Source organism: Ceratotherium simum, chromosome 11, assembly GCF_057802395.1.
Source record: "Ceratotherium simum simum isolate JZ-2026a chromosome 11, ASM5780239v1, whole genome shotgun sequence".
NCBI lineage: Eukaryota > Metazoa > Chordata > Mammalia > Perissodactyla > Rhinocerotidae > Ceratotherium > Ceratotherium simum.
Genome location: NC_141910.1, coordinates 22,177,129 through 22,191,226, shown reverse-complemented (window position 1 = coordinate 22,191,226; position 14,098 = coordinate 22,177,129). Strand labels below are relative to the sequence as shown.

General features: G+C 34.6%; 1 protein-coding gene across 8 annotated transcripts in view; it reads right to left on the bottom strand.

Moving 5' to 3' along the window:
- The window catches only part of WDPCP (WD repeat containing planar cell polarity effector), a 380,072-nt gene that overhangs the window by 34,323 nt on the left and 331,651 nt on the right, over nucleotides 1–14,098 (bottom strand). The window contains exon 16 of one of the 8 annotated variants that reach the window (XM_087436670.1): nucleotides 7,758–9,244. The exons of the other annotated variants lie outside the window; for them this stretch is intronic. Coding sequence (XP_087292796.1) covers nucleotides 9,234–9,244 — 11 coding nt within the window. The 3' untranslated portion in view covers nucleotides 7,758–9,233. Of the gene's footprint in view, nucleotides 1–7,757; nucleotides 9,245–14,098 lie in introns of those variants that run through there. 8 annotated transcript variants of the gene reach the window in all.

Below are 14,098 nucleotides of genomic sequence, written 5' to 3'. Positions count from 1 at the left end.
TTTTTGTAGATTCCTTGGGATTTTCTATGTAGACAGCCATGTTGTCTGCAAATAAGGATGGTTTTACTTCTTGTCTGAGCTATGTTTTTCTTTCTTTCTCTTGCCTTATTGCACTGGCTAAGACTTTCAGCACAATGTTGTATAAGAGTGGTGAGAGAGGACAGTCTTTGCTGTGTGTCCAACTGTGTTCCCAATCTCAGGGAGTAAACATTCAGTCTTTCTCTACCAAGTATGATGTTAGCCATAGTATTTTTTTTTTTTTATAGCTGCTCTTTATAGATTGAGGAAGTCCTTGTTATTCCTAGTTTTCTGAGTTTTTTTTTAAAAATTATGAATGGGTATTAAATTTGATCAAATGCTCTTTTTGCAACAGTTGATTTGATCAACTAATTTTTCTTTTTTAGACTGTCAGTGTAGTGGATTTCATTGATTGATTTTTGAATACTGAATGAGCCTTGCATTCTCAAGATAAACCCCACATGATTGTGGTGTATTATTCTTTTTATATATTACTGAATTTGATTTCTTAATCTTTTGTTGAGGATTTTTTTCTTCTATATTTAAGAGGGATACAGGTCTATTTTTGCTTGTTTGTTGATACTCTCTCTGTTTGGGTAATGGTAGCCTCAGAAAATGAGTTGGGAAATGTTTTTTTATCTTTATTTTCTGATAGAGATTGTGTACAATCTGATGATATTCTTTTCTCTAACTGTTTGGTAGAGTTCACCAGTGAAGTTATCTGGACCTGGAGATGTCTTTTTCAGAGTTTTCTTTTTTAGCTATAAATTCAGTTTCTTTAATAGTGATAGGAGTATTCAGATTATCTGTTTAGTTTTCAGCAATCTTGGTAGCTTGTGGTTTTCAAAGAATTAGTTCATTCCAACTATGTTGTCAAATTTATATGCATAGAGTAGTTCACAACATTATTTTATTAACTATTTAACATCTGTGAAGTCTGTTATAATGTCCTCTCTCATTCTTGATATTGATAACCTATGTCTTTTCTCTTTTTTTTCTGTCAGTCTGACTAGAGTTTTATCATTTTCATTGATCTTTTCAAACAACAACTTTTCAACTTTTGATTCATTGATTTTCTTTATTATTTTTCTGTTTTCAGTTTCAGTGATGTATGATCTTATCTTTATTATTTCCTTTCATGTGCTTGCTTTGAGTTTACTTTGCCCTTTTTTCCCCCTAGTTTCTTAAGTAGAAGCTTCGAGTGTTGATTGAGACATTTCTTCTTTTCTAATATAATAAAATCTCCACTAAGCACTGTTCAAGCTGCATCCTACAAATTTTGATATATTGTAATTTATTTTTCATTTTATAATATTTTCTGATTTCCTTGAGACTGCCTCTTTTGATCTATGGATTATCAGAAGTGTCTTTTTTAATTTTTGAGTTTTTGGAGATTTTTCTGTATATCTTTCTGTTATTAATTTCTAGTTTAACTCTGTTATAGTTAGAGAACATACTTTGTATGTTCTTTTAAATTTAAGATTTGTTTGACCCAGGATATGGTCTGTCTTGGTAAATGTACATGTGCACTTGAAAAAGATGTGTATCCTACTGTTGTTGGGTGGAATGATTTTCTATTTACCAGTTCTATAAATTATTGAGAGAGGAGTGTTGAAGTCTCCAATTGTCACTGTGAATTTGTCTGTTTCTCTTGTGACTTCCATCATTTTTTTGCTTCATATATTATGTTGTCAGGTACATGCACATTTAGGATTGTTACACCTTCTTGATAAATTGACTCTTTTATCATTTTGTAATGTCTTTATTTATTCCTGGTAATTTTATTTGCTCTGAAACCTACTTTGTCTACTAATGTAGTCATTTTAGGTTTATTTTGATTAGAATTTTCATAGTTTATCCTTTTTCCATCTTTCTACTTTTAACCTAATATATCATTATAGTTGAAGTGAGTTTCTTATGGACAGCATGTAGTTGGATTATGGTTTTTTAAATCTATTCTGACAATCTCTTTCAATTAATTGATGTGTTTAGGCCATTTATATTTAATGTACATATTTATATGTTTGGATATAAATCATTTTATTTTATTTTTTTGCTTCCACAGTTTTTCTTTTTTCTGTTTCCTTTTGGGATATTTGAACTTTTTTAGTATTTTATTTTTATTTATCTATTGTGTTTTTTATTATTTATCTTTGTATATTTTTATAAATGGTTGATCTAGGGACACAGTATTCATACTTAACTTTTCACAGGCTACTTAAAATTAGTATTTTACCACTTCAAGTTGAATACAGAATGCTTTCCACCATTTGTGTCCCTTTATCCTTTGTACATTTGTTGTGTTTTTCTCATATATTACATTGAAAAACCTCACCAGGCATTGTTATGCATTTTTGCATTCAACCTTCAAACATGTTTTAAATAACTCAAGAGGAGAACAGTCTATTATATTTATCCAGATATTTATCATTTCTGTTTCTTTTCCTTCATTCTTGATGATCTGAGTTCCCCTCTGGTATCATTTTCCTGTGTCTGAAGAACATTCTTTAGTAATTCTTTTAGAGTAGGTTTGTTGGCAACACATTCTCTTAGTTATTCTTCACCATATTTGAGATGTTTTCAGCCATTATTTCTTTGTGTATTTTTTTCAGCATGGCACCTTTTTTTTTTTCCCTCTCCTTCTACGATTCTGATATTGTGGATGTTAGACCTTTTTGGCATTGTCTCACAGGCCCCTGAAGCTCTGTTTATTTTTGTTCAATATTTTTTTTCTCTTTGTTGTTCATTGGATATTTTGTATTGATCTCTCTTCCAGTTCACTGATTCTTTCGTCATCTCTATTCTGCTAATATTGAAGCCATCAGTGAGTTTAAAAAAAAAATTTGGTTATTTTATTTTTGAGTTCTTCATTTATTTCTCCTTTATATTTTCTGTTTATTTTTTGAGACTTTCTATTTTTCATTTGTTTCAAGAGTTTTTATAATTGTTGGAGCATTTTTGTAAGATCTGCTTAAAGAATTTGTCAGATAATTCCTACATCTGTCATCTCAGTGATGTTGTTTATTGATTGTCTTTTCTCATGTGAGCTGAGATTTTCCTGGTTCTTTATATACCAAGTAATTTTGGGTCCTGGACATTTTGAGTATTATAGGACCTGCTCTTGTTGTCAATCTCATGATAAATGTTATTTCTGTCTCAGCAGGCAATTGATGTTTTTAGGTTTAGGCTTCAAATTCCAATGTACCTCTCTGAGCTGTGGTTCCAGTGTCTTCAGTTTTCAGAGTCTTTGCAATGCTATTTGGATCTGTCCATGTGTGCGCCACCAGTGGCCAATCTGTGACCTCGGTGATGTTTTATCTGTTAGTTTATATCTCAGAGTGTTTTATATGATGGTTAGGATCAGATTCATATATACACAGCTTAGGGTAAGCCCTGGAGTTTATAAACAGCTTCATAGGGTCACTTTCTCAAGCTCCTTTCTGTCGATAATCTCTTTTGATACTTTCTGGTCCAGGAAGCACTGGCTTCAGTTACTCCATGCTGCCATACACCTCCATGGCTTTACCTGCCTCTTGGCCCACGTGGTGACAAACTGAAGGAAAACTACTGGCAAACTCACCACAGGTTGAGGTACTTCAAATTCTTGTCTTCTTCCTCATCTATCAGCCTATTTACTTTCTTTGAATAGCTACTCTGTACATTTCATCCAGGATTTTTAGCCTCATTCAATGAGGGTGACAGGGATTGTATGCTTACTCCGTCTGGAACCAGAATCTGATCATCATGATTTTTAATGCCTATGTAGTATTCCAATATTTGGATATACTGTAATTTACTCAATAATTGCTCAAATAGACATTTACGTTATTCACTTTTATGATAATGTGATGGACATTTCTATGTATATATTACAAAACTGAAATTTAAGTCATGATATTTAAAGGCTTTGGATACATATTGCCAAAATTACTTTCTGAAATATTTATTTTGATTTATAAAACCTGCCTGACCATCAGCAAGAATATTGACCCAATGGATTGAAACAGATTAAACATCATTTAAAAATCCATTAGACCCTCCCCTTCCCCCCACCCCCAAATAGTGGCCACTACTGTAGGTTGATGGCTTAACTTATGACTCTGAAAATGGATAAATCTAGGGAAATAATCAGCACTTACTCTGCCTTTCAGATGGTAAGGAAACTTTCTGGATAGAAGAATTCCAGCTTATAAATGCACAAGGAATGACAGAATTAGGAAATCCCTATTTCACAGCCCCTAATTAAATAATAACCTAGGCAGCTTTCATCAATGAATTCTAAAACATTAGGTAAAAAGTTGGTGGGGAACTTTTTAATGGAAAAGTCCATTGATTAATCTTAGCATCGCTAAAAGACATCGTATACCTCATGTTGTGATGTAATAGGAAGCACACAGCACCCTCTTATTTTTTATTATTTGGGACACAAAGTAACAACTTCTCCAAGTTTTCTTGTAGGAACATGTATAAGAAAAGCAAAATAATCATAATTTCTAAATATAGGGATTTACAGATGATATATGTTCTTCTCCCTTATTCCAGACACACAGTTTATCTCTAGGACAGGACATGCAAAGCTTGGTGTACCCTGAACCATAGGTAATAGACTCATAGCTGAGTCTATAAGGAAAACGTATTACATGGTGGTGTCAGGTGTTTCAGGCCCCATTTAGATGATTTTCCTGGAGATCTGCCATATCTGCAGAATGCAATTCAGCACCCCTGTCCAGCTCTGTTTTCAGTTGTATGTGAAATAGCAAAACCCAAAGCATCTATTATTTAGTTATATTTTTTTTGTGAGTATGTAAATGGCACCATCTTTCTTAGGTTATTTTCTGCTTTCCACAATTCTGTCTCTGAAAGTTTTAATTTCTTTACTTTTTAAAATCTGTCTTTCTTGACACAGAAAGGTATGTGAACCTAGATTCAAAGACTGTGGCAGAGACATAAAAAATAGACCCAAAGAAAAGTGAAGAACGGTAAAGTTATGTAGACATTTCTGCCTGGTCCTCAATGGCATACATTCCATTATTATTATTATTTTTTTGCTGAGGAAGATTTGCCCAGAGCTAACATCTGTTGCCAATCTTCGTCTTGTTTTGCTTGAGGAAGATTAGCCCTGAGCTAATATCCGGGCCAGTCTTCCTCTACTTTGTATGTGGGTTGTCACCATAGCATGGCTGACAAGTGGTGTAGGTCTGCATCTGGGATCCAAACCTGCAAACCTGGGCCGCCAAAGAGGAATGTGCTGGACTTAACCACTACGCCACGATGCCAGCACCAACGTTCATTATTTATTTATTTATTTTTTTGTGAGGAAGATTAGCCCTGATCTAACATCTGATGCCAATCCTCCTCTTTTTTTCCTGAGGAAGATTGGCCCTGGGCTAACATTTGTGCCCATCTTCCTATAGTTTATATGGGACATTGCCACAGCATGGCTTGACAAGCGGTGCATCGGTGTGCGCCCAGGATCCAAACCTGCGAACCCTGGGCTGCCAAAGCGGAGTGCGCACACTTAAGCCACCAGGCTGGCCCCAACATTCCATTATTTTTAATCTGTACATTTAAATATTTTAACATAGCTGCAGGAGGCCCATATCTGAGGATAACTGCTTTCAGGGGGGAAAAAAAGCCCCTTAAAGTGAATCCCTTTAAAATGGGATTGAAAACCATAGTAAATAGTGACAATACAATTTGACTAAAAAGTAAAAGTTAAAAACATGTAGATATCTTATATTAATAAAATTTATTTTATTTTATACACTTTCAACTCTGCACATGTTCTTTGAAGGAACAAAGAGTAAATCAGTTTGATTTGGCGGATGGGGGAGTGGTCCTGGTTTTTCTGACCAGATTGTCTAAGAGCGTGATATGACATCTTTAACTTCACATGTGACTTTCACAACATACATGATTATGAAGAGGGCTATTTTTTCAAGAAATATTCAAGGACTTCACTTTTTTGAGGCTTCTAGTAATACTTTGATAATAAACTCATTTCATTTTGTAATTCTTTTAATTTCGTTATCCTTGTGGAATTTCTTTTTATCAGTTAATTGGTCTAAGTGCCATATCCTCATTTATCAGTGGTTTTTGCCTGAGATTCACGACATATTCTTTTGTGCAAGATTTTCAGTTGTTTTGAAATGTGTTTGTATTACTGTGTTGGTTGTTTACATAGCTGACAATCAGTGAAAGCACTGATGAACTAACACTTAATAGGTGGAGATAAATGCTAGTATTCATTGGGGAGGGATATTTGAGTAGGGACTAAGTTTACAAGTAGTTAGCTTACTCTTAAATATTTCACATTATGAAGACTGTTGTTCTATGTAAACTCATAACTACAGAGTCTTACCTAGATAATGAATATCTAGGTAATAAGGACTCCCTACAGCTGAAATTTTACAGTATTTTGAATGCAAAGTTATGAAGTTTGAATGATCTGAGCTTTGTGGAAGAAAAGTACTATGCAAATAGTACATGTCACATGAAGTCCATTAATAAAGGCTGAGGGTTTCAAAATTTATAATATTAATAAGGCTTTGTACATGAAGTTATACTTTTGTTTTTCATTTGACTTAATTAATAAAAAAATACATTCCAAACCAAAACACTACCCCTGAAAATACATAAATTTTGGAGTTTTCGATTTTCTAAGGTTTTTGCTTTTCTAGTTCTAGTACTGGAGAACTGCAGTTCCATAAGAGAGCCATGAATCTGTAAAGCAGCTCATTTCCTCAAGCTTTTCTTGAGACATTATTAAAGCCACAATAAAACATAACCTCTCTTTCACAATAAGCTTTAGTGGATCAGAAAACGAAAATAAGAAAATTTATTGGAGACTAGATTAGGCTGGGGAGAAAATGGAAATATTCGTTTTTTTCTTTTTTAGCTCCCATTATTTTTCTCACATTATCTTTATCAGCTTTCTTAAACATAGCTAGAGATTCAGTACAAACCTGTAAACATCTTTAGGTTGTCAATGCTGATACCCTTTAATTATTATGTTTAAAAGAGCTTAAGAATATCTATCTTCTTTGGAAATATGTTTAAAATTGGCCAGTTTTAGTCATGTATTGAAGCTTAGAAAAAGATGTCTCTACTTGCTTTCTAGTTTTATAGGCAGCACACATAAAATGCCTAGTGGGGATAATATGAACTTAACCAGTTCTATCTAATATATATATGATAAGCTACCTTAATAGCTGAACACGCTGGAAATGCTCAGTATATTCTACATTTATTTCAGTTTAAGATGCAGAAATGGACTTCCTAGACATATGCCATATGTTCTCCTCTTATGCCAAGTTAACAAGAATTAAAAGACTGAGATGAATAAACAAGGTCAACTTAGGCTGAGCCAAATTAGACAACAGAATAATTGTCAGATTTTCTGTTGGCAGGGACAGTTTGTTCTGAGCCAATCTTCACGAATTATAGGCTGTAAAATTTTTTTTCTGGTAAGTCTACCACCAGGCATTCTGTTGACAATTTTCTTTGTTTTGTAAACACTGAAAATTTTCATCAATTATATTGTATGTAGGCACACATAAGGATTCTGAATAGATGGGTATTTTTTGTTCATTCCAACTTAAAGGAAAATTGCTTAGATATGAATCAAATAAAACCAAACCAAAATTTAATAACTTTTAACAGGATAGTATTTCATTTGGAGTTTCTTAGGTATGAATTCAGTTATAATAAATAGCAGGAAGCTAACCAGTATTGTAATTAATTTATGACAGTAAATATAAAAGTAGATAAATTTGCTCAAATATAAGGTTTATTAATGCTCTACAATAAAAAATTTTAGGCCTCGAAGGGGATAAACTTATACAAATGGGAAAATTGAGGTAACCAGAGAAGTTGACTTATTTGAAATACAATACATTTAGGGCAGTACCAAATCTAAAGTTAAGTATTTTTAGTTTAGTTCTAGGATCATTTATTTTCTTTATCATTGCCCTTCTCACCCTGCATGATTTTTTTTTTCCTTCTAAACTGCTTTTTCTTTGAGTTGTGTAACTTTTTAAATTGCTAATTCGAACCATTTGAATAATGGTTGTCTGAGTCAGCCACATCAAAAATATGAAAACCGTAGGCCGGCCCGGTGGCATAGCGGTTAAGTGCTCGCACTCCGCTACTGGTGCCCCGGGTTCGGATCCCGGGCGCGCACTGACACACTGCTTCTCCGGCCATGCTGAGGCCGCGTCTCACATACAGCAACTAGAAGGTTGTGCAACTATGACATACAACTATCTACTGGGGCTTTGGGGAAGAAAAATAGGAGGAGGATTGGCAACAGATGTTAGCTCAGAGCTGGTCTTCCTCAGCAAAAAGAGGAGGTTTAGCACGGATGTTAGCTCAGGGCTGATCTCCCTCACAAAAAAAAAAAAAAAAAAAAAAAATTGAAAAAAAAAAAAAACCCAACTATTTGAATAATACTATTAATGACATATCAAGTCTCAGTCCATTCACATAATGGTGATTAAAAAAAAAAAACTCATTTATGTCCTAGATGTTGTAACTGCTTTAATTTGACAGTGCCTGATTCTTTTGTATACCTAAAATGTCTCCTTTACATACTTATTACCAGCTATATATTCTGATATCCTAAATATCCTTGTATTATAAAAATAACTCTTATATATTCAATAAATATTTATTAAGCATGCCAGGTACTTTTCTAAGTCCTGCAGGATGTAGCAGTGAATAATAGAAAAAGAAAAGACAAACATCTCTACCCTCATACAGTTTACATTCTAGTAAGTTTGTTGATACAGTGAAGCACAGTACAGTCTATTCAAAACCAGTTTTTAGTTCGTTTCTGCATTTTATTTAGTTCACATTAATTCACTTTATTAATTTTGCCATAGACTACCCAGAAATTAAAATTTTGTTCACTGATTTGTAAGCATATAAAGAATGTAAATAGTCGATGGGAAAGATTTAAAATTGAGAACATTTTCTAAAGGTAGCTGATATTTTATGGCTCATTCATTCATTCATGGATGAAATATTTGTTGAATGCTCACTCTGTGGCTGGTACTAGTTTGGATGCTGTGGATACAAAAGCAGACACACCCTTAACCACTGGTGAGTGGGCCCAGGCTCTGGGCCATGCTGCCATCTTATTCTCGCTGCCTCTCTCTCTTCTAGAGGCTGAGACGTTACTGAACTCTTGTAGACTCTTTTTTTCTTGTCTCTGGTTAGACTTCTACTGAAAGAGAAATTAAAACAAACACTTCAAGTATCTTTGGATAGCTAAATTTCCCCAACTGCAGTTCTCATGTTGAAATTGAGCACTGTGCCCCAGCATTCAGACAGTGAAGTGGAGAAACAGACTTCACATTAAAACTTCCTCTGACGTCAAGGCAGGTTTGCCTATCAAGTCAGCCCAGTTATTCAAAGTGATCTATTAAAAATGTAGACCACATCCTAACACTTTGTACTACTTTTCCCTTGCTGCACTAATAAATTACCACAAATTTAATGGCTTAAACAGGGTGAATTCCTTTCTGCAGGTTCTAGAGAAGAATCTATTTCCTTGCCTTTTTGAGCTTCTAGAAGCCACCTGCATTACTTGGCTCATGGCCCCCTTCCTCCATTTTCAAAGCTAGCAATGACAGGTTGAGTCCTTCTCACAGTGAATCACTCTGACACTGACTCTTCTGCCTCCCTCTTCCACATTTAGGGACCCTCTTCCACCTTTAAATATTACATTAGGCCCATTTAGATAATCCAGGATAATCTCCCTATTTTGAAGTCAGATGATTAGCAACCTTAATTCCATCTGCTACATTAATTCCCCTTTGCCATGTAATAAAACATATTCACAAATTCTGGAGATCAGGACATGGACATCTTTGGGAGGCCATTATTCTGCCTACCACACACTCTAATATCCTATTAGTGGCTTCTCACTGCAGTTGGAACAAAGACTATCCACCCTAGCATGGCCTGCAGAAGCCCTCAATAATTTATCATCCTGCATCCCCCTTTACAGTTTAGCTATATTGCTTTCTGTTACTCAAACCTCCCAAACTTGTTTCCTCCCTAGGGCTTTGCAAGAGCAATTTCTTCTCCCTGGAATACTGTGTCTGTGTACCACGTCGTCACATACATGGCTCCTTGTCAGTCAGGTCTTAACTCAGATACTACCTTTTTAGTGAGGATTTCCCTGATCACCATTTCTTTGTATTTTTTTCCTACTACTTATTATTAATTGAATGACTTTTACTTATGTATTTTTTTTTTGTGAGGAAGACCAGCGCTGAGCTAACATCCGATGCCAATTCTCCTCTTTTTGCTGAGGAATATTAGCCCTGGGCTAACATCCGTGCCCATCTTCCTCTACTTTATATGGGATGCCACCACAGCATGGCTTGACAAGCAGCGCTTGCATAGCGGCGATCCGAACCTGCGAACCCCAGGACGCCGAAGCAGAGCGCGCACTTAACCACTGTGCCGCTGGGCTGGCCCCCATTACGTATATATTTTTGCTTGTTTCTTATCTATATCGTTCCTCTTCCACACACACCTGAGTGAGAGCTCCAAGAGAGCAGTAGGCCTGCTATGTGCCAACTATGCACCAGGCATTGTGGTAGGGTTTGGAAAAATTTTAATGTCTAAGACAGTCATGGTGGTTCCCACTTTCTTGGAGTTTATAGGTTAGTGAGGAAGCAGATATTAATCTAATAATCACATGAGAATAAAATTACAAATATGACAGTGTTATAAGACTTTATAGTTAGTATGTTTTAATATCTGGTAGGACTAGTTCCCCCCCCGTTGTTTTTTTTTTTTTAGTGTTTTCCTGGATATTTCTGTATGTTTGTTTTTCTGTGTGAACTTTAATATCAACTAGTCTAACGCCATAAAATAGTATGTTGGTATTTTTATTGCGATTATATTAAATTTATAAGTTAATTTAGGGAGAATTGGTATCTTTACAGTGTTGAGTCATCCTATCCTGGAAGAGGGGATGTCTTTCCATTTGTTAAAGTCTATTTTTATGTCTTTCATAGTGTTTTAAAGTTTCCCTCATGTAGATTTTGCATATTTGTGATTCAGTTTATTTCTAAGTATTTAATATTCTTCGCTGATATTATCAATGGGGTTTTCCTTTACCATTATGACCTCTAACTGGTTATTGTTTGTGTATATGAAGGCTATTGATTCCTGTATGTTAATTGTACTTCCTTCAACCTTCCTCATTTTTGAAATATTTTGTTTCATCATTGATTCCCTAAGGGCTTTTCAGTTATTCTGTCATATTGATTTCCTTACCAGTTCTTGTGCCTCTAGTTCAAGGATCGGCAAACTTCTGCAAAGGGCCAGATAGTAAATATTTTAGGCTTTGAGGGCCATACAGTCTCAACTACCAAACCACAGACAGTAAATAAATGAATGGGCATGGCTATGTTCTAATAAAACTTTATTTATAAAAACAGGCAGCAGGATTTGGCCTGTGGGCCATAGTTTGCCAACCTTTGCTCTTGTTGATTTATCTAATTGTACTGGCTAATACCTCTAGCACAGTGTTGAATATTAGCAGAGATAGTGGGCATTCTTGCCTTGTTTCTGGTCTTAGTGGAAATGCCCGTAGTGATTCCCCATTAAATAAGATACTGGCATTAGGACTAAGTTGTATGTATATTTTTTTTTTTTTTTTTTTTTTTTTTTTTTTTTTTTTTAAAGATTTTATTTATTTTATTTTTTCCCCCCAAAGCCCCAGTGGATAGTTGTATGTCGTAGCTGCACATCCTTCTAGTTGCTGTATGCGGGACTCGGCCTCAGGATGAACGGAGAAGTGGTGCCTCGATGCGCACCCGGGATCCGAACCCGGGCCACCAGCATCGCAGCGCGCGCACTTAACCACCAAGCCACAGGGCCGGCCCTGTATGTATATTCTTATGTTAAGAATGTGTCCCCCAATTCCTATTTTCTTGAGTGTTTTTATCAAGAATGGGGGTTGAATTTTGTCACAGGCTTTTTTCAGCATCTATAGAGATAATCATATGAGTTTTATTAACTTTAAATCTATTAATAGGATGTATGATATTAATGGATTTGGTAACATTGAACTAACCTTGTATTCTCAGCATAAAGCATTGGGAATATCTGATCTTTGAAGGCTTGGTAGAATTCTCCTATCAAACTATGAGCTTGTTGCTTTCTCATAGTGTACTTCCTTAAGAACTCTTTCTACTTTTTTTAATGGAAATTGGTCTGCTTCAGAGTTTTAAATCTAATGGTGACCACGCTTAGCAATCTCTGTTTACCTAGGAAATTATCTATTTTTTTCTGTTTTCAAATTTATTTGCATAGAAATATGCAAAGTGGTCTCTTACGATTAAAAAAAAAATTTTGTTACAATGGTTAATTGCTCCCTCCTTCTGCCATTTCTTATCGTATATGTATGCTTTCTCCTTTTTTCTTGATCAAGTTGGTCTATTTTCTTAATTTTTTCAAACACATCCAGATTTGGTGTCTTAATTAGGTCTATAGTTTTTTTTTAACTTCTACCTTAGGAGTCAGTAAACTATGGCCTGTTGGCTAGTTACCTGTTTTTTGTAAATAAAGTTTTATCGGACCATAGCCATGTCCATGCACTTATGTATTGCAAACAGCTGCTTTTGTGCTACAACAGAGTTGAGTAGTTGCAGCAGAGAACATATGGCCCACAAGCCTAAAATATTTACCCTCTAGACATTTAGGAAAGTTTCCCAACCTCTGCTCTGCGTCATTAATTTCTGCTTTTATATTTATTATTTCTTTCCTTTTGACTTAGTTTATAGTTTCTTGTTATTTTTTTTAAGATTTTTTGAGTTGGAATTAGTTCATTTATTTTATTCTTTCATTTTCTCTGATAAAAGTGTTTAGTGCTATCACTTTTCCTCTGATCATTACTTTAAATATATCCCATAGATTCTGATATGTAGCGTTTTCATTATAATTATTTTTAGAAATTTCATGTTGTATTTTCCTCTTTTACTCAAGAATTGTTTGATAGAATGTGGTAAAATTTCTAGGAGAAGGTCATTTTGTTTCTTGTTATTAAACACTTCTAGTTGTATTGCATTGTGATCAGAGAGTGTTTGCAATAGCTCTTCGTTATGGAGCTTAGTGATACTTTTTTGGCACCTAACATATGATAAATTTTTGTGTGAATATTCCAGAGGTTCTCGGGAAGCAAATTTATTCTCTATTATCAGAGTGTAGAAGTTGATAAATATCCATTATATCTACATTACTGATTATGTTGTTTAAGTATTCTTTCTCCTTATTGTTATAATTTACTTACTGTTATAAGTGTCTGTGTCTTCTTGCATTTCTTGTAGATTTTCCTTCATAGGGGTGGTTTCTGTGTTATTTGGTGCCTACATATTTGTGTTATATCTTTTTTGTGAAATTTGGATGTTAGCATTTCTTTGTCAATACATAATACTTTGATGCTTGAATTCTATTCTCTCTGTAACCGGGATTTCTGCTGTTGGTTTCTTATTTTCCTTTGCCTGGAATACCTTTTCCTATCTCTTTATTTTTAGCCTTTCTGAATCAATTTATTTTAGATGTATTTCTTGTATACAGTACATAGCTGGATTTTTGGTTTGTGAGCAAATTGAAAACCTTTCTTATTGATGAGGTAAGTCCACTTATATTAATTGATATGACTGATATTCTTGGTCTCAAGAGTGTCTGAATATTTTATAATTATGTGAATTTGGCTGTATTTGCTTATGTTTTTTCTGAGGTGTGTGTTTCCTTTGCTCTAATTTACTTTTTAAAATGGTATTTAGGAAGGTTTATAGTTTTGTTTTAGTGGTTATCTTTGTACTAATACCCTTAGTCTCTTCTTTTCTTAACTTTTTGTTACCCGATATATCAGTGTTTATTGGCATCTTTCGACTCCCACCCATGCCTCCACAATCACTGAGCTTATTCTACTTTTCTCTTTCACTCTCTGTTTTCCTCCCATTTTTTTTTGTTGTATTGTTACTACTTAATCACAGCATACACTATCTGTACATGAGTCTTCCACATTCATCTCCCCATAACCCCATTTTCATCT